A 23937-nucleotide genomic window follows, 5' to 3' on the forward strand; every position below is an offset into this window, starting at 1 on the left:
CCAAAATTCCTGGCGTTGCCCCTGGTCATTGGAAAATCATCAACAGGGTCCTGTTGAGAAAGGTAAATAAAATGTTAACGTGAATTCCTTTTACTCAGTCTGATCACCACATGTATCTGTATTGCCACATGACATGTTCTCAGAAGATCAGAAGCCCCTCCAGGTAGGAACACATACCTGGAGAGACTCAACACATTTGACACTTTGTTCATGTTGTTCACATTGATCAAAAGCAACATACAAGCATACAGTAGATAATAAAGGTTCAGAAGTGCAACAGTCTAACAGTGTTTCAGTGGGTGGAGCCAAGGGAGTCTGTATTTTACCAGCTACTATCAACATAATCCCAAATATAATATGCTAATGTAGAAGTGCAATAATAACAAGATAATCATGTCAGAACTTGGTGCTAAAGCCTCCTCGATGTCCGGAGCCCAGCCGCAAGAGCAAGGCTGCCAGGAAGGCTGCAGAAGCTGAGAAGGATACAGGGGCCAACAAGGGGCCCCTGGCAGAGTCCTGGAGGGTTGTGGAGGACGCTGGAGCAGCTTATCATTCAACCCTGGCTGACGAGTTGGTAGGACTAGGCATGGTGGTGAGTAGAAGGCCCTAATCCACCTCCCTGGTACTACAGACTCCAGCCAGGCTCCTCCCCTCCTCTCCATCTTCCTCAGCCTCTCCTATATCTTTGATACTGGCTCTGTTACTGTGACTTGCTATTTTTCTGTGACTAAAGTATTTTTCTTGCGTGCAGGTGACTGGACCTCCGTCTCCACCTCCGTCTCTACCTCTGCCCCCATGCCGACCTGAGGCACAGTCTCCAGGTTCTTCTCCACCTCCAACCTTGAATGACCCCGTGACCCGGGACACCACGCCCAGTCTTCTGTCATTGGAGGAGACCAGGGACAAGCTTTCTGTGTTGGAGGGCATGATGTCACACCCGTGAGTGTTCCTTCAAACGCTCCCCTTTAGACTAGTGTCCTGTTCAGCATAATGTTACGATGTGTCGTCAGTTGTACTGTAAAGTGATGTCAAACGTCAGTTCTTGTTCTCGTTACAGTCATTGGAAAATCATCAACAGGGTTCTGTTGAGAAAGGTAAATAAAATGTTTACGTGAATTCCTTTTACTCAGTCTGACAATCACCACATGTATCTGTATTGCCACATGACATTTCCCTCCCTCCCTCCCTCCCTCCCTCCCTCCCTCCCTCCCTCCCTCCCTCCCTCCCTCCCTCCCTCCCTCCCTCCCTCCCTCCCTCCCTCCCTCCCTCCCTCCCTCCCTCCCTCCCTCCCTCCCTCCCTCCCTCCCTCCCTCCCTCCCTCCCTCCCTCCCTCCCTCCCTCCCTCCCTCCCTCCCTCCAAGAACAAGAGCGTAGCTGAGCTGCAGGAGCGCTCGGACGAGGTCATGGAGTGGGTTCTCAAGGTGACCAAAGGGGTGGTCCTGCCTGCCATGGCCCTTTACCAGGTTCTCCACATCCGCAAAAACCAAGATGGCCGCCCGCTGTCCGCCGCCATCTCCTACAGCAGTTGGGACTCCCAGAGCGACAGGTCTTCTTTTGCAGAGCTGCTGTCCCCAGCCAGGCCTGTCACTGGCTCTCTGACTGGGATGGTATGTTTCAACCCTGCTGATTCTCCCCAGGACCAGGCCTCTTTTATGGGCTCCACCCAGCCCTACGTCCCCCAGGGCGTTCTGAGAATGATCTCAGAGAGGTTCCACCCTCTGCTGATAGGAGGGCAGGGATCCAGGCCCCAGGGCAGGCTGCTGGGTGGCAGGCCTCCGATGTTGGACTCTGATAGGCCCACGGAGGAGGACGTCCTCGCCATGGCATCCCTCACTGTGGCAGAGATCCTGTTGAAGGTGCAGGCAGTGATGGATAAACAAGAGCACGATGCAGAGGACAAGGTGTCAGCCTGTGTGGAGGAGCTCTACAAGTCTGTCATGGGAGAGGTGCTGGAGAAGTTTGCACTCCACCACCCCGGCTGCTTGCTGTCGGACTGCCATGTGACCAGCATCTCCCAGGACCTGATAAACAACGCCTGGCAGGACGCCAAGGAGAAGATTCAGGTCCTCGCCAACAGTCACACCGATGCCATCAATGAGCTGGTGTCCCCGTGGCCCCCGTCGTCTGCCGACACAAGGGAGAGGATGGAGATGGCCTCCTTCCTCACTGGCAGTTTGGCGGAGGCAGAAGAGATGGAGAAGGCGATGGCTCCGCCCAGCCGCGTGACATCACCGACCCTCTGCTCCCTGAAGGAGAGCCTCTCTGGAATCCTGGCCCGCCACGCCCTGTTCCAGAGCCCGGGCGTGGTCCCCACGGAGGAGAAGCTGGAGCTGGTGAGGATGGTGGGGGGTTTCCTCCAGGAGATGGAGCCCACAGAAGGAGGCTCTTCCCTGGACCAGCCCCAAGAGGCCTACGAGGCCTCCCTGGTCCAGAGCGTGGCCACGGCCTGCAACGTGATCCACAACGTCCTGAAGAACTTCCACGCAGCCCAGCAGCTGATTGGGCAAGTGGAGGTGGCTGACTTCCTGCAGCCTGGAAGTAAGACCCTCACCATGGTGGTGGAGTGTGTTAGCCAGAGCCTGCTGGGAGACGTTGCCGTGGAGCTGGATGCCCTGAGGAGGAGGAGGAGCCTGGAAGCCAGCAGCAACAGTGGGAGGAGCAGCAGGAATCAGGAATGCCTCCCTCTTGACACCCGGCAGGAGCGATCAGTGGAGTGCAGCTCTACTAGCAAGGAGGAGCAGGAGGAGGAGGATCCTGAGAAGAAGGAGGAGACCGCCCCTCCCTCCTCCAGGAGCACTAGCGCCTGGAGCGAGGCTAGCAGTGCTGCCAGCTGCCAAGACCTCAGCCTCACCGCTGAAAACATGCTGGACATCATCATGCGGATGGCCCACTTGGCCTCCAGATCCTCCCCTGACGACGACGACAAACGCGATGGAGGCTCCTCCGTCAAATCGTTCGACCAGGAGGAGTACGACCTGGGCCGCCTGCTGGCATCCCACAGCATGTGCACCAGGATGTTCCAGGGGAGGATCCACCACTTCTCCGAGCAGTTGATTAACTGCATTTATCAGCTTCTCCTGGACACCCGGATGGGACGACTCCCCTCGACACCCCATTGTCGCTTCGAGCCCAACTTCCAGAACCTGGAGGACAAGGAACGTGTGGACCAGGAGCTGTTCACCCCTCTGCTGTACAATTTTTTCCAGACGGCCTTCAAGAGCCTGATGGGGAACCTTCTGGGTGAAGAAGACCTCACGGACGACCACCGGGCATCCTGCAGCGATGCGTCCTCGGACGGCAGTGACAGAAGTAGTGACAGCAGCAGTGACAGCAGCAGTGACAGCAGCAGTGACAGCAGTGACTGTCCCTCCCTGGACTGGTCCCGAGGGATGACGCCGGGCCCCAGGCATGGGGTTGAGGGTAGTAGGAGATCACAGAGCAGGTTGAAGCCCTCCTACAGCCAGGATCAGAGGCGCGCGCTGGAGGCCATTTGTGAGGTGTTGACTACCCAGGCGGGAAGTGACCTCTACAAGACACGCAACGACCCACAAGAAAACATGGTTGTTGTCCGCAAAGGTAGAGATTTTTTTTAACCTTTAGATATAAAAAATGGTAACTATGCTTTTGTAAGACATGCGATAGTAAGAAAAATTTGAAAGTATTGAGATCTGCTGAATGACAGTGTAGTTCAAGTAAATAACTGTAATAATAGTATTGTAGTTAACAGACAAAATATGATATGAGAAAAGTAAGGTTAATCGCTATAATAGTAATAGTGTAGTTAAAAGTTAGTTTTCTTGTGCCAGGCCTTGATGTTGAAGCCATGGCCAGGGTCTGTAACCTAGCCAGCTCCTCCTCTGAAGACCAGGAAGTGACAACCGGAAGTCTCGATCCAGAGTCAGGTCTCACCAGCCAGCAAGTAGGACAGCCTGAGATAGATGAAAACAAAAACGCTGACTACCCTGATGATTTCCACGAAGAGGAAGAAGGGTCAGATTGCCAGACAATTGCCAAGGGTGCATTGATGGAGGAAGAAGAGAAGGATGAAGATATTGGAGCTGCAGGCGTCCCTGAGGAGGTCCAGGATCATCCCTCCCTACCCGTGAGCCCCTCTGAGACCCCCTCCCTCCAGCCCGGGGAGGTTCTGATCCAGGAGAAGGTCCTGACGCCCCCCCGGCCCAGCGCCCTGCACCACCAGACCCTGCATGACCTGCTGCACAGGCTGGTGGGACGCCTGGCCCTCCAGGGGCCCCTTCGTTCCTGCTTCACCCCCACCAACTCGGAGATAGAGTCTGTCCTCTTCCAAGACGTGAGCTGGTTTCTCTGGAACCAGGCCGGGATCGGCCTCGTCCTGGAGCACGAACCCCAGAACCCACTCTTCGGTGGCGCCGACGCCCTAGACGCCATGTTTGATGCGACCTACGCTGAGCTGATGCTCTGTTCCGATAGCAACAGGGCCCAGGTCCACTCCGCCCTCCAGGGAGGGGCAGGCATCGTCTGCATGGCCGAGAACGTCGCCACGGTGATCTGCCGTCACGCCGAGTTTTGGCGCCCTTCTGCCGTGTCGGGTGAGACCCCTGATTTGGAAACAGGTTGTGAGGAGAAGGAGAGCGCAGAGGACTCTGCTGGCTTGGAAAAGGCCGGTGGAAGTTCCAGCCCCTTCACATGCAACAGAAGCTTGGATGAAAGACTTGAGATGGAGTCTGCTGGCTTGGAAAAGGCCAGCAGTCTCGCCTCCTGCCTCTCATCCTCCTCCACTTCCCGGTCCTGCTACTCCTCCTCTTCTTCCACCTCTGTTCTCTCCTCTCCTTCGTCCTCCAAATCCTCCACCAGCTCCTCCACCTCCAGGGGCTCCATGGATCAGGCCCCCAGCCCAGAGGGACATCATTTGGGACAGACCGACACCCCCGTCCTCCAGAGATGGTTCACACTGGTAAGCTGAAAACAACACCACACACTAGCACAAGGTAGAACTGACCTGAGCTGAGTCAGCGATGAGAAAGGACGACATGTGACAATCTCAATGAATCTGTGTGTCTTTGCTCTCACTTCCCAGAAGAAAGAGAAGACTTGCTTTAAGGATGGACAGAATGTGGCTGCCAAGGGAAGAAAGACAAGCAGAATATTCAAGACAAACAAAGTTTCTCCCCTTAGCGCTGAACGTGAGATCCTGACTGCATATTTGCTCATTTAGGCTCTCCCACCATTTCACACACACAGACTTGCACACAAACACACACACACACACACACACACACACACACACACACACACACACACAGGCATACAGATATGCACACACACTATTTTTAAGTGAGAGGTCACAGTGCTGAAGTTCTGTGTGATGTCATACCTTGTTGTGTGATGGTGTTTCCTGTCCAGGTCCAGGCCTTGGTGAGTCCTCCATTGCTGGAAGAAAGGAGAAGAAGAAGAAAAAGTCTTTCAAATCTTTCTTCCGGGGGATCACTACAGCTCTCTCCAGGGCTTTCTGCTTTGGCTGCGTGAAGGATATTCACCAGTAGAGAGCGCCACCTGCTTAGTCAACTGTCTGGCAGAGAAAGAGAACCTGTCACTACGGCAACAACTGTAGTAACTTCCCTCTTCCTCAGAAAGTGTAACCATTTTTTTTTGAATATTCCAATAAAAACCACTGGAACTTCGTTTATATCTCCTTTGTAATCGTTTAAGCTGTTTGTGTACAAGGTTGTGACATCACTATGTCAGGACTGCTGCCATACAGAGAGGCTGATTAGCATGTGTTAGTCATTGTACAAAACCACTTTACATCAGTGTAAAAGTTACCTTAAACATGAGCTTTTCAAAAACTTTTAAATATGACCAAACTACGTATTTTAAGAAGGCTACTTGAGTTAGTTTAGAATAGTTGTTATTATTCCCCAATTTAAAAAGAGCCTTCTTTTGTAATGATTAGATTGAAACACACCACCGTTCTTCTTTATTCCAAGTGGTCTTGCTTGCCTCTGCTCACACATGTTTACCTAATACACACACAGAGACACACACAGTCACAAACTGTGCTGGTTCCTTCGTGCCAGATATTGATTTATGGTGTGTGAGCCACTCTGTTTGATAACTTGTATTTTTGGAGCAGTTGATCCGGTTTGCAGTATATTGGATTGCACACACACACACACACAACACAGAAAATTAACCAGAACCATTTGACCTTTTTTGGAATTTTCACAAAACGTGATCTGCTAACAAAATTCACACTTGAGAATAGGACATTATTGTCATCCAAAGAACAGAGCTATGAGAAAGGGTGAGAAAAAGAGAAAGAGGCAGAGAGAGCCACAGACATTTCAGATGACCACTTGTAGAGTTCGAGTTTAATGAATTCCTGACCTGGAAAGAATTGCTGCATGAGTTCTTATCACCTGGGGGAAAGAGTTTTGGGACATCATGTTCTGAGGCTGTGTTGTTTCAACTGTGATTGTGTTTCGGAAACAATGTGTGGGTTGGTATATTTATAGTTAGTACTTTTAAAATAAAAACTACAAATGCTACACTGCTTTGCTTGCAGTGTTATTTTCTTTATTACAGTGCACAGTATGTATGCCCTCTAGCCTGCGATACAAGCTATAACCAAAAGAAAATAAACCCAAACAAAATACAGGTAAAAAAATACGGTAGTGGCACTTCAATAGTTTGACTTTGAACACGACCACACACAAATCCAAACATCTTCTCAGATTCCTTGGACACCACCACGCACTGTCGTCTACCCTGCACCGTCCGGGAATCGCGAACCCAACTTTCTGCTAGAAAGTTACGTCACTTCCTAACCTCCCCAGATCCACCTGGTAACAAGGAGTGAGCTAATAATAGGAAGAGACTGAAATCAGATGCATCTTTTAACTAAACAGTTTAATACAAATATGTCTGATATAGGCTACCCCTATATTAATAAACAGCTAAACAATATTCTAAAGAGCTAAACGATGTACTGATGATACAAAAATATGAAATCGGGCAGCGTAGGGCAAATTGCTGTGGAAATGGTGGAAGGATCTTTACCCTGTGTTCTGGCCCCCGCTTTCACCGACCGTCTCTGAAGGAGGGGATCCTTCACTGAATTGCTGCTTATTAAAATGCCACAAGGATACAACTTCACTTACTCCATGTTGTAGGCTACCATTGAGCTGCTGCCTGCAGCCATCCCCATCTCCCCCTCTGCTGTCTGAACAATTTCGGAGCACTTGAGCACCATCTTTGTACTACATGACATCTGACTCATTCAGTCTCCAAAGACCAAGGAGAGAGGACCTCTGAAAATGCGCTTAGGAAAGCCTTTTGTGTTGATATCAGTGAGGAATTATTTGATAAACAACAGGTTTACAGCTGGGAGAGGTCGTCTTTTACAAAATGATAAAGCCCATGTCACGGACCGCACGGCGTCTGAGGGCCGATGCATCACAAGACGCACCTGCATTGTGTTTAACTCATTAGCATGGCCATATAAGCGGAGCTGTCTCTGACTTCGTTGTGGAGTCAACGGTGCGTGTCCACTACAGCGGCGATTCCATCCAATCCATTTTCTATGAAAGCGGGCGTTGACGCTCGCGTACGCTCCCACAATGCCCTACACCAGCGTCAACGCCCAGTTTCATAGAAAATGGATTTGAAGCCGCCGCTCCGCTGCAGTGGACACGCACCGTTATTCTTAGTTTTGTTTTCGATGGCCGAGTGGCGTTCGACCGTTGTTCTGTAAACTTTATGCGCAAAGTACTCACACTTTCATTCCAAGACGCCGACTCTTTGCCTGCTTTATCAAACCCCATCGGCAGTGCATAGCATTGTCCAGGACGCGTTCACGACCTTTGCGCTGTCCTCTTCGGATCCTGGATCATCCCTGAATAACGAAGTAGGCCTATATTCGCTGGGTGAACACAATGCGTCTGGCACTTTCTGGCGGAGACTCAAAATGCTTGTGAGCTGGAAGGCGTATGGATTGACATAAGCCCTTTGGATTGGTTATAGCTGCCTGTGATGTCACCTCGTCTACTGCCCATCTCATGTTCCTGTGTTTTGCTTCCTGCCTCATATTTTTTTGAGACAGGGAGTGCCTCCCCTCTACTCCGCTAAAGTCAAAGCTGTTTCCATGTCTGTGGTCATCAACAAATTGTCAAATAATTAAGGAAGTGTCTTGACTGAATTGTGTCTATGGTGTCAGAAACGGTTTTCGTTGAGAGAGAAACATATCGGGGAAGTGTCTTCTGTACCAGGAAGAGACAGAGCGCTCACCTCACCGGCTTCCACAGCAAGTCTGTGCGCTCTCACAACGCTCTCTGCCCCGCGCCTCATTCCAGTTCAGTTCTTGACATTGTAATAAAACTCTTGAATAAAAGTATTTTCAGCTATTTTTTCATGTGTTAATGTTTAGGTTGGTGAGTAGTCAGGTGCAATGTCTGCCCAAACCATATGACCCTACACATGCACACCTTCTAATAACGCCACATGTATGGCAGATCAAAGTCAGAACCTGTATGGACACTAGGTCAGGCCTGCATCGACGTGTTATTGTATATTGTTACTGTAATAGTTCCGTTGCTGTATATTTTAATTGTTATAGTTTACTAGTTGGAGACAACGGGGGGCTGGTTGTTTTCATCCTTATTCGTATAAATATAACCTATTTTAGAGTTGTTTCCCCTGGAACAGATTTCATGTTCCAACCAAGGGGGGCTGTCGCTGTCTTGGTGTGTGGGGCTGCATCACATACCCTCTTAGCTTTGTTAAATTGCTGCACTAGTCCACACTTGACCGGTGGGGATCTCATTCTATTACGACTGAAACTGTTAGCTGCTCCTGGCATTCTCTAATCCCTGTTCTCCTCTCTGTCCCCCCCACACATCCCTTGTGGTGTGGGGGGTCTGAGCTGTCAGGACCTGCCTGGTCGTCGGTCTACCAACGCTGGACCAGGTCGTCAACCGGAAACCAGCCTCCATGACGGTCAACAGCGAGTTTCCAGGTCCCATCCAACGTCTATAAAGCCGAACAATGGATTTTTGGTGTTTTAAAACCCATTGACACTGTATGACTATGTTTAGCTTGTGTTCTGCTCCTCTCTCTTGCCAACCGTCTCTGGAGGAGGGGATCCCTCTCTGAATTGCTCCTCCCAAGGTTTCTTCCATTTTTTCTCCCGTTGGGAGTTTTTCTGGGAGTTTTTCCTTGTCTTCCTTGAGGGTTTAGGTTGGTTGAGGGGCAGTTCTATGGGCGTATGTGAAGCCCTCTGTGACATGCTTGCGTGTAAAAAGGGCTATACAAATAAATTTGATTTGATTTGATTTGATTTGACGTGAGACCAGCATTGGATCTATTATGTTTCCTTGCCCAGCGCTAAGAGAGACAGGATCAGTCAACAGTGAACAGCCTCCTCCCTCTCTCTCTCTCTCTCTCTCTCTCTCTCTCTCTCTCTCTCTCTCTCTCTCTCTCTCTCTCTCTCTCTCTCTCTCTCTCTCTGTCTCTCTCTCTCCTCATCAGTTTCCTTGAGGGTTTAGGTTGGTTGAGGGACAGTTCTATGGGCTAATGTGCAGCCCTCTGTGACATGCTTGCGTGTAAAAAGGGCTATACAAATACATTTGATTTGATTTATTTTTGTTCCTTTTGCACACCGCTATGAGCCATGTGCAAGACATGAACAGACTGCAGAGAGATCCTCAGGCAGTTATGTATGTGTGTACTCAGTATATGTATTTATTCATTTGTTTATGTAAAAATATGTATTCATTCATTTTTTCAATATGTTCACACTTTTATCCACAAAGACTCATAGTACAGTAGAGATATCCATCTATTTGAGTATGTGTGAATCCCCTAACTATCAAAGCCATCATCTTGGTGTTATGAGCACCTCATTTTACCACTTCTCCTAGGTGAGGACACAGGCCTGTCTAGAGGTGAGGGCGTAAAATGTGTATTGTGTATGTGTCATGCATGTCTTGAATGTTTGTGTGCGTGTGTAAATGTGTGACCTTTCTGTACATACACCTAACGTTGACAAGATCCTGACAATGAGTGTGTAATAGTGTAATACTACAATCTTTGAAAAATCGGATAGACTTGTATCTATGCTGCATAATAAAGATGTCATACAATATTATTGAGTTATTGAGTTCAAAGTTGTAACTATGTAACAAGTTCAAATAAATCGTTATTCCATTCTGTCCAGCAGTTTAACATGCTTCAGACAACAGGCCCACATGCCCTTTGTGAAATGACTGAATAATGACTGATACTACTGCAGCTTGCTGGTTAATTTTGTTGATAGCGAACATTAGCTAGTGTTTGATACTGATTTATCAGGACTCTGGCATGGAACAGAGATCCATCTTTTTGTGTCACTAATCGAGTACATCTGGAGAACTGCGTAATGGGGATGTATTATGAAGCAAGCAGTTGAATGTAATTTTGAGTACAATAAGCTTTAATGATCACCAAAGCCACAAGAAGAACCATATAAATCATTATGCTCATTTTAAAAACTATCAGTTCTGGAACAAGATATTAGTAACAGGATCACTTGAGGATATTTGAAGTCTCTGGATACTGTTGTTTACATTTCTGCACAATAGGTGTGTTTATCCATATAAACCAAACTGGAACAGAAGCCCAGCATGATTATGACTGTTCTAATTAAGGATGTGTTGGAAGAAAAAATATAAAGGGTGCGTAATGATTAAATAATTAAGCTGCAGGGTTTTCCAGCAGGGCTGCCTCTGTGTTAGAGCAGTGCTCAGGGCTCAGTGCAGTCGTAGATGACATCATTGTTCAGGATGAGCCACAGATGGCCCAGATCATAGGACACATGTTTCACCTGTCCGCTGTAGAGGAATGTGGGTCCAGCCGGTACCTTCAGGTTGACAGGCAGAGGTGGAATCCCTGAAATGGAGACATTTCACTTCTATTCATGAAGGAATCATTTACAGCTGAGAGAAATTTATCACTTTTATGAAATTATGAAAAAAATACAGGAGCTTGTGAAGACAAAACCTGCGGAACACGTCTCCTGCAGAATTCACTCCATAGACAGATCTGTCACTTCCCACCTCGATCATAGACAGGCTTCCTGGAACCTTCTGCCAGGTACCGTCCCGCTCACAATTAAAGGAGTTCACCCCCTGGAGGACCCAACAGTCTGAGAAGCAAAATCAGTTCATTTATTGATGATAGTCATTGTTCCACAGACAACAGAGCCCAGCCCAGCCCAGCCCAGCCTTACCTTCCTCACAAAGATTTGATCACCACTGTTAACACCCCAGCAGCTATAAGGACCACAGCTGAAGTACTTCAGGCTGCCAGGAATTTGGCGCCAGTTCAAAGCACTATTACTTCCACTGTAGCCAACTGTGTTCTCCTTTGGAAGACAGAAGGGGGCATCGACATGATTGGCTCCCGCCACAAACTGGTCTCCACCAGCATCAATCTGCTTCAAGAGACCTGATCCAAAACTAAAACAGGAACTTATGGTTTCTCAAGATCCCATCTGGAAAAGGTCTGTAAAAAACCTATAAGAATGACACTATTCATGTACAACACATCTGTGGGAAAGAGCTTGCACATAAAGCACATTTCACACAGAATAAGGTCCTTCAACATCCAGGTAGGTCATAGATAAAACAAGATTTTTTTATGTTACCTAATATGAAAGGGGTCATAATTCTGTATGTTAACACACCGTTATTGTAAATACTATATCAAAATTAACATATGAAATTCACAATCTTACTCCACATGGGTTGACATCATGATAAAGACACACATTATTTCAAAAATATAAAACGTCTGTTAAATCATACCAGCACATTCCTATGAATTCATACAACCACACACTGAGGTTATAGACATATTGCACTTTAATCTGTCTAAAAATGACTACAAGCAAACCTTGTCTATTGGGGGCCCACAGTGCCATATATTATTATTGGTGTAGTTATTCTTACCAGGTACGTTCACCCAGTCGGTCCCAATTAGTTTAAAGATGAGATTCTCTCTGTTGGCTCCCCAGACTCCTGCAGGTCCTACATGCTTCAGTTTGCCTGGCAACTGTGTCCATGACGATCCATACCTTGTGAAGATGCTGTCGTCTTTGTTGACCCCCATCACTTGTCCAACACCTACATCAATCTGGACCAGGGCACCAGAGAGATGTGTACGTCTAAATGCTGCATGACAAACAAACAAACAAACACTTGGGTTGGTGGGGTTTGTCAGACAGAGCAGGGAAAGATGGAAAACATGCACAGGACTGATTAACAGTCAGACAAACTTACCCACACATGAAGTCAGCAACACACAGTGCAGGGTAAAGAGGAGTGTTGCAATACAGAGAGGCATGGCTCACTCAGTGACTAACTGACAAGTGAGTCTGTAGGAGGACAGAGGAGCAGATTTATACCAACCAACGGCCGTCACAACTATGTCAGAAGGGGAGTAAAACTATGTGGAAAGTAGAGGCCTCACCACCACACCTCAAGTACTTTATTTGAATCAGGTGTGTTGGAGCAGCGAAATATCAAAACATGCAGGGCAGGGGGTCCCGTGGACCAGGATTGAGAACCACTGTGTATAGCATACAGATGACCCTGCCCCCTTCCCCCGCAACAAAGTTTAGACATCTTTTACACATGCAGATGTCATGTGCTGTTGTAAACAATGCTACTAGTGGAAGCGGCAAGGTGTTCAGTGCTCACTGAGAGGGTGGTCGACCAATGACAATCAGAGCTCGCGCAAGAAGGTGAAACGTGAGGGAGATACCCTTTCCAAAACTTGTAAGGGTGTAAAAACTAGTTTGTGAAGGACCCAGAGAAACACAAATATCCACCAACGCAAAATTAACGAATTTTTTAGGTCTCAAAAAGAGGACAGGTAAAAGAGGACGTCTGGTCACCCTAGGTACAGGTCAATGGTTAAAAGAAAAAGGTGATACAAATAAACTGCAACCAAAACTAAGCGCTCTCTCTCTCTAAGACCTTCGTTTCAAGCTTCGTGTCGTCCGTCCGTTTCTCGTCCGTCCGTCCGTAACCTGCTGCTGTTTCCCACTTCCCTCCTCTGTCCCAAATCCGCCCTTAAAAACCATCCTGAGCTGGGGGTGTGGTCCAAGTACTCAGGTGTTGTCCATTCAGCTGATCCCTAGTCTAATTCAACTAAATAAACTCTACACGGCAAAATATGTGCCCAAACACAATACAAAACACACTAATCACAGCAATTAAATCAAGTGTAAAACATAACTAAATAACAGTACATGTTACTGTTAATGTACATTAGGAATCAGTCAATTGTCAACAGCTCCCATGAATGTCCCACTTTGACACACGTGTTATTTGAGTATTAGGTTACTTACATAAACACGCACAATGTACTTCCACACTATTCCTGTTGCTCACTAGCCTGCACTTATTTCATGCAATGCATTTCATGATGCCGGAGAAGCACTCATCTTGCCAGTGCATTGTTTATGGACATTTAGCTTTCATATGACTCAAAGCTGTAGGCTAATGCTTGGACGATATCACCTCCTAGTGGAAATAACTGAGCAAAGAAAAGCTAATGAAACCAAAAGGCTGCATGTTGTAAACGGGATCTTTCACTTTTGGTGAGGTTTGGAGGATAGATGTTCTTCAACTTCAGTGAAACAATTTCTTGGACTTTCTGAGGATCCATATTTGCTCTTTGTTTAACTTGTTTAAATACTAGCAACCATAAACCGACTCCGTTGCTACAGAGAAAAGAACCTTTCACCTGCCCTATTTATACTCGCTCAACTGTGCTGTACAGTACTGTGTGACATGACTTGAATTGATGGATTGACTCCTATGATAAGTGGTATGATATAGAAACGTGGGGACACACATGATCCTACTTCTGATAAACATGGCATGGTAACCCTAACAGGTAACCAGCTGTTTTGGATGAACCCCAAACCAAGTAACCTCCAAAATGAACTGAATGTTAGAAGTAATAACTGTTTATAGTACTTCACACCAACATGTGTAGTGCTTCACATAATAAAGACAATATGAGGGCATTACATGAGTGTTGTGTGTTTGTTTGACATAATATACAAATGTATGTATCATAGAAACCTCACAAAGTTACGTGGACGCTGGTCACAAATACATTTGACACCTTCAGTACTGTTATTTGGGAAGAATATTTCTACATATACAGGCTACTACGTGATGAGTAGCCTACATTCAGGTAGTGTCTACGGCAACTAGTTGATTCAGAAGAACCAAAACAACATGTTGCCTGAAGACCAACGTAGTTAATAGATTTGTGACTGAATTCCTAATATTCCTATGTGCTTCAGTAGCTTGCGATGTAATGCAATGGTTTCCAACTATGGATGTGTTTTTGCTCGTGGGATCGAATCCCACTCGAATCTTTTATTTTCTTAGCTTCCATTTATTATGGTGTGAATGGCTGTAATGTAGTGATCACTACATTTGTTCAGAATATAAACTTATGAAATGAATTGATTTCAAAAGATATAGTGAAGAAACACTCTGCCATCGGCTACATGAAATAGCATTGGAAACGAATGTTTCCATGTTGTGTTACACGTATTTTGATCGTATTGTCTGGGATAACAGCGACGTTCTTAGTATGAATTTTTTATATGTGGTGTCAGAAGGAGCTTTGATGTCGGGGTAAATACGGCTATTGCCTCGGAACAAACCCTTAGTACGTTATTAGTAGCCTACATTCGGGTAGTGTCTATGGTAACCAGTTGTTCCAGAAGAAACCAAATCAAGATGTTACCTGAAGGCCAAAGTGGTTATTAACTAGGCCAAGGTGGTCACACCACCGAAAGAAAGTCAGCCAGCTTGCCACATGACCCCTCCCAGTGGATCACATGACCCCTCACAGTGGATCACATGACCCCTCCCAGTGGATCACATGACCCCTCCCAGTGGATCACATGACCCCTCACAGTGGATCACATGACCCCTCCCAGTGGATCACATGACCCCTCCCAGTGGATCCCATGCGTGTGCTCTGTACAGTGTGGATGACAGCCTCAGACAGACCTCTGTGTTCTAACAGGTCCCTCTCAGTAGCCAAGCCATGAGCCACCTGCTTTGTTGAGCAGGTCTGGGATACGAAGGGCTCTCAGGGAGGTGAGACAAGACAGGTACTCATGCAGGCACCTAAATATGTCCTTTGAGCCTTCTCACACTACAAATGAACAGATACAAACAGATGGGTTTACTTACAGCAAAAGAATGATTGTCCCCGAACGACCTCCTAGTGAAGTTTTGAATTTGAATTTGAATTTGAATTTATGAATTTATTTCAGACAATTTAACACAAAAGTGAACAACATACTTATTCCGCCTAGCCTCGCATTACATATTCATACATACATTTTGAACATAAATAGAAACTAATAATATACACAAGATTTCTAATTGAATAAACTTGTAAGTATACATTCATTCAGATATGAATTAATACATTTTGTCTGAAAAGGGGTATGAAGAAGCAAAACGTATTTGTTCATACCCCTTCTCCTTCTAATTTCCCTTATAATAACCTTCCTGTTTGATTTCTATACTTTTATCCCAAATTCACAAGACAAAACCCCCCCAAAAAATATATATATATACACACACATATACATACATCCATGTAAATACATATCCACGTACCAACTGTGTTCCACCTATATAACAACAACCCTACAGCAGGCTCCTGTGAGACGATCATACCTAAGTACACATTCACACCCTTGTACATCAGCACACAGAGTACAGAGACCTCCCCCAACCCCCAGCGAGAGAAGCCAGGCACCAACAACTGCAGTCTCAGGATGCAACGACAGAGGGCCAGGAGAAGTGAAGTGGACCAAACACCCCCAAATGCACCACATACAGACACATAGCACACACTCACCTCCCCTCTTCATCACAGTACTTGTTGAAAATCAACAGTTTGAGCCTTTTTTTAAACACCCTCATGCTTGGACTTTGCTTCAGCTCTTTTTGAAGTTTATTCCAGACCTTCACGCCACTGACTGAAATGCACATTCTCTTCAAGGTAGTTTGCACCCTTAAGGTTCTGAAGTTAAGGTTTTCCCTATAGTCATAGCCCCCCACTCTCTCAGTGAACAATTTTTGAATGAGATCTGGTAGTTGTTTATTTCTAGCTTTATACATCAACTGTGCTGTAAAAAATTCTACCAGATCTGGGAGTTTGAGGAGGCAGGACTCTATAAATAATAAGTTGGTATGGTGGTGGAATCCTGCCTTATGAACCACTCTTAGGGCTCTTTTTTGTAATGTGCATAACGGTCTCAAGATGTGCATAACGGTCTCAAGTATAGGTGTTGCCCCATACTTCCACACAGTAACTCAAGTAAGGCAAGATAAGTGAGCAATATAGAGTATGTAGTGCAGCATAATTTAGAAAATGTTTAGCATTGCTGAGAACAGCTACACTTCTGGATATTTTAGACTGAATGTATTTAATGTGCGGTTTCCAGCAAATCTTATGGTCTATCATCACTCCCAAAAACTTAATCACATTAACTCTCTCCACTGATACATCATCTATTAGGATTTGCATATCAGTTTTGCTTTTGCAGTGCCCAAACAACATAAACTTAGTCTTATCCAAGTTTAATGATAATTTATTAATATCAAACCATATCTTAAGTTTACATAACTCTAAGTTGATTTCAGCCAAAAGCTGCTGCAAATTATCACCTGTACAAAAAATATTGGTATCATCTGCAAACAAAACTAAATTAAGTATCTTAGAAACTTTACATATGTCATTAATATACAGAATAAACAGTTTTGGTCCCAATACTGACCCCTGGGGAACACCACAGACGATGTCCAAATAAGATGATTGGCAGTCTTCCATGCCTGCCTGTTGCTTAGATAATTTTTCATCCATTGCAAGACTACGCCCCTGATACTATAGCGCTCCAGTTTCTTGATTAAGATTTCATGATTTATCGTGTCAAATGCTTTTCTGAGATCAATAAATACACCAACTGCAGATTTGTTTTTGTCTAAGGAGCTAGAGACTTCTTCTATTAGATCAAGGACTGCCATTGCTGTGGATCTTTGCGATCTAAATCCATATTGACTATCAGAAAGGAGTTTGTGTTTATTAATGAATGTATCCAATCTACACACAAATAATTTTTCAAAAATTTTGGAAAATTGTGGAAGTAGAGAAACAGGCCTATAATTTGTGAAATGGTGTCTGTCCCCAGATTTATAAAGTGGAATGACTTTTGCTATTTTCATTTTTTCTGGAAATTTACCCACTTGAAATGACAGATTACAGATGTGAGTCAGAGGCTGAATAATGTCCTCAATTACTTTCTTAATTATTGTCATATCAATGCCATCACAGTCAGTTGACCTTTTATTTTTAAATTTACTGACAATATCCAAAATTTCACTTTCTCCCACTGCAGTGAGAAACATTGAATACGGATTTCTGCTGATTAATGTTTCATTCAGAGCTCCAGCTGTTGTAGGATCAGGGATTTTTTCTGCCAGTTTAGGTCCCACACTTACAAAATATTTTTTTTGAAATTATGGACCACATCTTTACTATCCTCAAAATGTTCATCATTATTTGTAAAAAACTGTGGAAAATCAATTTGTCCAGAGTTTTTCTTGATAATATTATTTAATACTTTCCAAATCCCTTTCATATTTTTCTTATTTCTATCTAATAATTTACTGTAGTAATCCTGCTTAGCTATTCGTAAAATAGCAGTTAATTTATTCTTATATTTTTTATATTTATTCTCTACCTCCAACGATCTATGCTTTATGAAATCTCTATATAGTTTGTTCTTTTTTTTACAGGCATTTTGCAATCCCATCGTGATCCATGGAGCTTCTGAATATTTGTTTTTTCCAGAGAACATTTTTAATGGACAGTTTTTGTCATATAATAATTTAAAGATATTCAGAAAATTTTCATATGCTTTGTCAATATCCTCTTCCTGCATTACTGACTCCCAATTATGTTTCAATAGTTCATCTTTGAACGATTTGATTGTTTCTTCTGTTCTTACTCTTAAACCGCTGCTCAATTTTCTCCTTTTTTTTCATATACAAATTGTCACAAACTACAAAGACTGGTAGATGGTCACTAATATGCTGAGTTATTAATCCACTTATTGTATTGTTATCTAATATATTTGTAAATATATTATCTATTAATGTGGCACTGTTAAGTGTGATCCTGCTGGGTCTAGTGATTCTGGGAAAAAGGCTCAAACTGTACATGGTATTAATGAACTCTTCAGTTGGTTTATGATTATTTGAGTTAAGTAGATCTATATTAAAGTCACCACAAATGAAAAAGACCTTCTGAGATTAAACTGCATATGTTTGCCCAAACCATTCTCTAAATATGTCCATATCAGAACCCGGAGCTCTGTATATACAACTAACAATAATGTTTTTAGTTTTTCCCATATATATTTCCAAGTTCCAAGTTCCTAAACCATGTGACTGGTTACATTTACATTTACATGTATTCATTTAGCAGACGCTTTTATCCAAAGCGACTTCCAAGAGAGAGCTTTACAAAAGAGCATAGGTCACTCATCATAACAACGAGATAGTCCCAAACATTGCAAGCAGCCAAAACATGAAGCATACATTGTGAAAAAGCTAAACAAGTGCCAAAAGGGAAGACCCATAAGAGCATGCAGTTATACAAGTTACAAATTAAAACAACGTGTGTGTGTGACCCTGCCCATCTCCCCCTGGCCTCCTCCAGGTAGATGGAGCCCAGGTGCAGGTAGATGGGATGTGTGTCTGAGGCGTCCACCACTAAGTCCAGGGTCCTCTCATAGCCCTCCTGAGCCTTCCTGTGCTCCCCAGTCTGGTAGTGCAGGTGACCGTCCAGAGCCACACGTCTGGGTCCTGCAGAGAGGGGAACCATCAGGAGAGAGATTACACATCAACATCTGACTGATCTGGTTAACACATGTGTGGTGTGCTTGCAGGTACTGAATGGACATCTCCCTACAATCTCTGCTGAGTCTAGGTTTACTTCAAATGATTCTTCTTCATTTCTAAAACAAAGAGCCCATCATGATGTGTCAGTAGCTGCTCCTGGTCTGTAGGTTGTTTGAGGCTCCTGGAAGCTGTGGTTGAGCGCCTCCTGCAGGCTGAGCTGGGCACTGCTGTACTCTGCCCTCAGCAGCTGCAGCCTGGCCATGGCCCCCCTCTGGACACAGCAGCTCCTGGACCAGAGCCCGCTGAGCCATCTGCACACACACACACACACACACACACACAAACACACACACACACACACATACACACAAACACACACACACACACTACACACACTCACACACACACACACACACACTCACTCACACATATACACACACACACACACACACAGAGTACACACACACACACTCACACTCACTCACACAAACACACACACACACACACAGAGTACACACACACACACTCACACATACACACACACACTCACTCACACAAACACACACACTCACACACACACACTCACTCACACACACACACACACACACACACACACTCACACACACACACTCACTCACACATACACACACACACTCACTCACACAAACACACACACTCACACACACACACTCACTCACACACACACACACACACACTCACACACACACACTCACTCACTCACACACTCACTCACACACACACACACACACACACACAGAGTACACACATACACACACACTCACTCACGCATACACACACACACACACACACACTCACTCACACAAACACTCACACACACACAGTATATATATATACACACACACACACACAAACACACAGTATATACACACACCCTCACACACACACATACAGTACACTGCTCCATCAGCAGACATCATGTCTCTAGTTCTGGTCTGGATGATGTCTGTGTTGTTTGTTCACTCCCTTCCTCTCATTCAATCTCTCAGGTCCCAATTCCCCGTCTGATTGGTCCATTCCGGTCCCCTCCCAGGTCCAATCAACCGTCAGTCTCCACTATCCCAACAATCAGCACGACCTGCCTCCCATAAAAGCTGCTCCTTTCTTCAGCCCCAGGAGAGAGAACTGATCCATGATGTGGAAACAGCTGTTTGTATGAGGACTGTGTTTTGTGTTGACTTTGTTTGTACTTGGCAGGAAAATGTCCATAGTTTCTTTTTGTTTTTTAATGTCTATACCCTGTATAGAGCTTTGTGTTTGTTTGTTTACACCTTGTGGCAGCCCAGGAGTGCAGCACCATGGACGGCGTCCCAGTAGGCACCACAGGCAGAACTCCAGTCAGCACCATGGACAGCGGCACCAGCAAACCCTGGGTCAGGTGATCAGAGGCAGGTATGTCCCACAGGAGACCACCAGCTGCCCAGGTGCGGCTCATGAGTGGAATGGAGGGCGGTGTTAATTGATAACTGATCGTGCTCCCAATTATTGCTTATGCATTTCAGGTGTGTGTGTCATGTGACTGTCTATATATGCTGATGCACCTGCACAAAGTAAATGATTGAGTGTATTCTCAGAACTTGCATCAAGTCTCTGCATGATGTTATTTGTCCTCCAGAGTTTATATTGAGTCAGTATATCTAGCAGTCAAGTTCAGTTTAACAGGTTATGGGCCCAGATGCGTTTGACGTTTGTGCGCAGAGATATCCGGCGTGAGTAGCCACCAAGAGACGTTTGTTTGAATGTGTTTTTCACGGATTGGAGAGCCAGCACCATGAGCGAACGTACAAGTTCACGTTGGTCTTGTCTTGTGTTTGACGGAGATTAAAAGAACTATGAACTGTGGGAGACTGGGTTTTTGGGCCGTCTGCGGTTGCAGCAATTGAAGGACACCATTTGTAATCGGCCCGCCGATGTCCGTGAAGAAACGCAGGTATGAGAGCACTGAAAGTCTGTACACAGCTGCTGCCGACGACAACGTCCTGGGGGCTTGTGCTCTTCCAAGGAGGGCTGCCCCAGCAGGCACAAGTGGTCAGCACTGAGAGCAGGGACACTGTTTACTCTGTGGTCAGAGAGCTCACAAGGTCAGAGACTGTCAGTGTGGTCAGCAGTGGTCCAGCCAGGGTGAGAGGACCGCATGGCCAGAGAGGAAGGCAGCGGCAGCAGGACGACGAGCGCAGAGTGTCCGAGGAGACGGATGACGACACCTTGGTGTTCAAGCTGGTGACCAGCGAGCCAGGGAGCACTGTCACCAGAAAGGGCCTGATGGGGACACCGGTGCAACTTCGCATATCATCACTGACCTGGTGAAGTTCAAGAGCTTCGACGACCGATTCCAGTCCGAGACACGCTGCGTGGAGCCGGCCGATGGCACAAGCTGCAGGGGGGTCACGGAGCGCAGAGGAGACAGCAGGGGGCGGGGCCTCTGTACATCCCCTCCTATCCCCAGAAGAGATGCTGAGGTGTGTCTGGTGGACAGCAGGGGGCGGGGCCTCTGTACATCCCCTCCTATCCCCAGGACATCCTCTCCGTGAGGGCTGCCACTTCCAGTGGGGCGACGGGGATCTTCAAGGAAGGACAAGACGTCTTGCAGTACAGAGACGGTACGCGCTTCCTCATTCATGAGCAGAACAGACTGTTCTGTTTACCTACTGTACCAGTAAACAAGGACTGTGGTGATCAATGTATGAGCTGTCAAGATATTCAGACGTGGCACGAAGTTTTGGGGCACTGTCATTTTGATGCTATGAAGTTGGAGAACGTTGCGGATGGAATGTCAATCAACGGTAAAGCGTCCAAATCCATGATATGTGAAGTGTGTACTCGGGGCAAGTTGACTCAGTCCAGATCCATGATATGTGAAGGACAAGTTGACTCAGAGCAGGAACAGGAAACCTGATGTGAGGGCCAAATCAGCCTTAGAGCAGGTTCACACTGACTGGGCAGGACCCATTGACCCAAGGAAGGCCCCATTGACCCGGAGTGCAAGGAAGGGTTCGGGGTGGATGATCGGGAGAATCGGGAGAGTTCCCAGTGGGCTGCTTCCCTTTTGGGCTGGTCGAGGATGTTTTTGTTGACATTTGTCACGTTAGTATTATCTTCTCTTAAAGTAGGCTACACACGTTCCACATTCTGACACCTCAGCCTCTGCATGGGTTGTACCATGTGAGGGAGTTCTCCCCTCCCAAATAGAGTTGGTTGGGTCCATAGCATGTCTTTTCCCAAATGTTTTCTCAGACTGGCTACTCTTTATTTCTCCTTATTTAGTCAGTAAGAGACTATTTAGTTCATCACATTCAGTGGGACTGAGATCAAAGACATAATTGTTGTTTGTCAACAATTAACCCGTTAAGGAGAAGCATCACACATGTGCGATAGTTCGAAAGACTGGTCTTGTTCCTGACTTGAGTCTTGTGCTTGACTCTGGTCTTGTGCCTCACTTTGGTCTCCTCCTCTATCCACCACCTACTAATTATCTTTTAAAATGTGGCATTTAGGCCTGCACTGATACATTTTTAATCTTGTCACATGTGAACGCAGTGAAGCTCACCGAACAGGAGTGCTGTTCTTCTCATGCACTAAACAAATGATAATTTACCTCTCGCTGGAATCAGGCCCATTTCCCCTCCCTTGACTCATCTTGGACCTCTCGCCCTCTCCCATCCCTCTCCTCCTCGTGCTGAATTTTAGAGGCTCCAAGTCCTTAGGGATCATCATGGTCCTCATGGAGGCCAGACAGGAAGGATCCAGGGGGTGGAGTGTGTCCAGCTTCTTTGATATTTCTAAGAGTCTGGATTGTCACAGGAACTTATATTGTGGCAAAGAAAGAGGTCGGGCGAGAGAGAGAGAGAGAGAGAGAGAGAGAGAGAGAGAGAGAGAGAGAGAGAGAGAGAGAGAGAGAGAGAGAGAGAGAGAGAGAGAGAGAGAGAGAGAGAGAGAGAGAGAGAGAGAGAGAGAGAGAGAGAGAGAGAGAGAGAGAGAGAGAGAGAGAGAGAGAGAGAGAGAGAGAGAGAGAGAGAGAGAGAGAGAGAGAGAGTCTCTGGTAGCGAGATAGTGTTCTCCACCAAAACTGGACTGGTCTTGCTTCTTTTATGGCACGGCTGACGAGGTCTAATTTGGTGCAGGTTTGTTTTCTCATTATCCCTCGCCAGCCGTGCGAAATGAGAGGCGTAGACTTGGGAGGAGCTGTCCTTGGTGCCAGTGGTCCTTTGTGGGCGGTGGCTGGACCCACGCTGATACCAGCCTTTACGTGGCTGCGACATCACAATATATGGCCATCAGAATAGGCTCCTCAATTTCATGAGATAAAATCTCAAGCATCTCATCAATTATTCAATGAGATCTGTAAAAATTCATATGGTCAATCTAGACATTGGGAAAGGGAAAAAATGAATAGTCAATAAAGTAAAGTTTAAATGTATGTTTAAATAATAGGTGACATTTATCTTAAGGTTTAGGTGTGTTACCTTTAACTTCTTAAAATAATCACATCCCAGCTCTGCCAGAAGCTTTGAGTAGTTGGTGTGGTGGGCCTTTTCAGTTTTTACAACCAGTAGAGACACTTGAAGCCACCAATGATGGCCTGGTGCTCTAGCACAATAGTAGGCTCAAAAGAGTCCATTACAGAGACACCTGTATATGACAACATTGTTAGAAAATAATTTGGGCGTATACTAAATTAAGTTGTATTATTATATATGATCTACTATTGGACTCAGAAATGACCAGATGCAAGAGATGCCTGGCATCTGGTGCTCTCCTGGTGGTGCTCTGTGGTGATGTGGTGCTCTCCTGGTGGTGCTCTGTGGTGATGTGGTGCTCTCCTGGTGGTGCTCTGTGGTGATGTGGTGCTCTCCTGGTGGTGCTCTGTGGTGATGTGGTGCTCTGTGGTGATGTGGTGCTCTCCTGGTGGTGCTCTGTGGTGATGTGGTGC

At 45.8% G+C, this 23937-nt stretch overlaps 1 protein-coding gene and 1 long non-coding RNA gene across 3 annotated transcripts; one reads left to right on the top strand and one right to left on the bottom strand.

The window, feature by feature from the left end:
• The first annotated feature begins 193 nt into the window (after positions 1 to 193).
• Positions 194 to 5584, top strand: LOC146273975 (uncharacterized). The gene is made up of 7 exons (XM_084704033.1): positions 194 to 592; positions 752 to 939; positions 1058 to 1094; positions 1362 to 3576; positions 3807 to 4933; positions 5057 to 5162; positions 5383 to 5584. The coding sequence occupies exons 1-7, from the start codon at positions 587 to 589 to the stop codon at positions 5520 to 5522; spliced, it is 3819 nt and encodes a 1272-aa protein (XP_084560159.1). The 5' UTR covers positions 194 to 586; the 3' UTR covers positions 5523 to 5584.
• A 4842-nt stretch (positions 5585 to 10426) lies between these two features.
• Positions 10427 to 13055, bottom strand: LOC146273976 (uncharacterized). 2 transcript variants are annotated; one of them, XR_014766533.1, is made up of 6 exons: positions 12993 to 13055; positions 12294 to 12388; positions 11964 to 12185; positions 11243 to 11471; positions 11014 to 11158; positions 10427 to 10902 (listed from the first exon to the last, which is right to left on the bottom strand). It is a non-coding gene; the product is annotated as an uncharacterized LOC146273976 (long non-coding RNA). The 2 variants fall into 2 exon arrangements; XR_014766532.1 differs by having other exon boundaries at positions 11243 to 11528.
• Between the last annotated feature and the right edge of the window lie 10882 nt (positions 13056 to 23937).

Source organism: Hypomesus nipponensis, chromosome 9, assembly GCF_054491055.1.
Source record: "Hypomesus nipponensis isolate SF chromosome 9, ASM5449105v1, whole genome shotgun sequence".
Taxonomy (NCBI): Eukaryota; Metazoa; Chordata; class Actinopteri; order Osmeriformes; family Osmeridae; genus Hypomesus; species Hypomesus nipponensis.

Excerpts from the sequence above, each read along its gene's own strand:
- LOC146273975 (XM_084704033.1), top strand. Across the intron at positions 1,095-1,361 it reads ACAGGGTTCTGTTGAGAAAG|AACAAGAGCGTAGCTGAGCT; the intron begins GTAAATAAAATG and ends CCTCCCTCCAAG. Across the intron at positions 5,163-5,382 it reads TTCTCCCCTTAGCGCTGAAC|GTCCAGGCCTTGGTGAGTCC; the intron begins GTGAGATCCTGA and ends TTTCCTGTCCAG.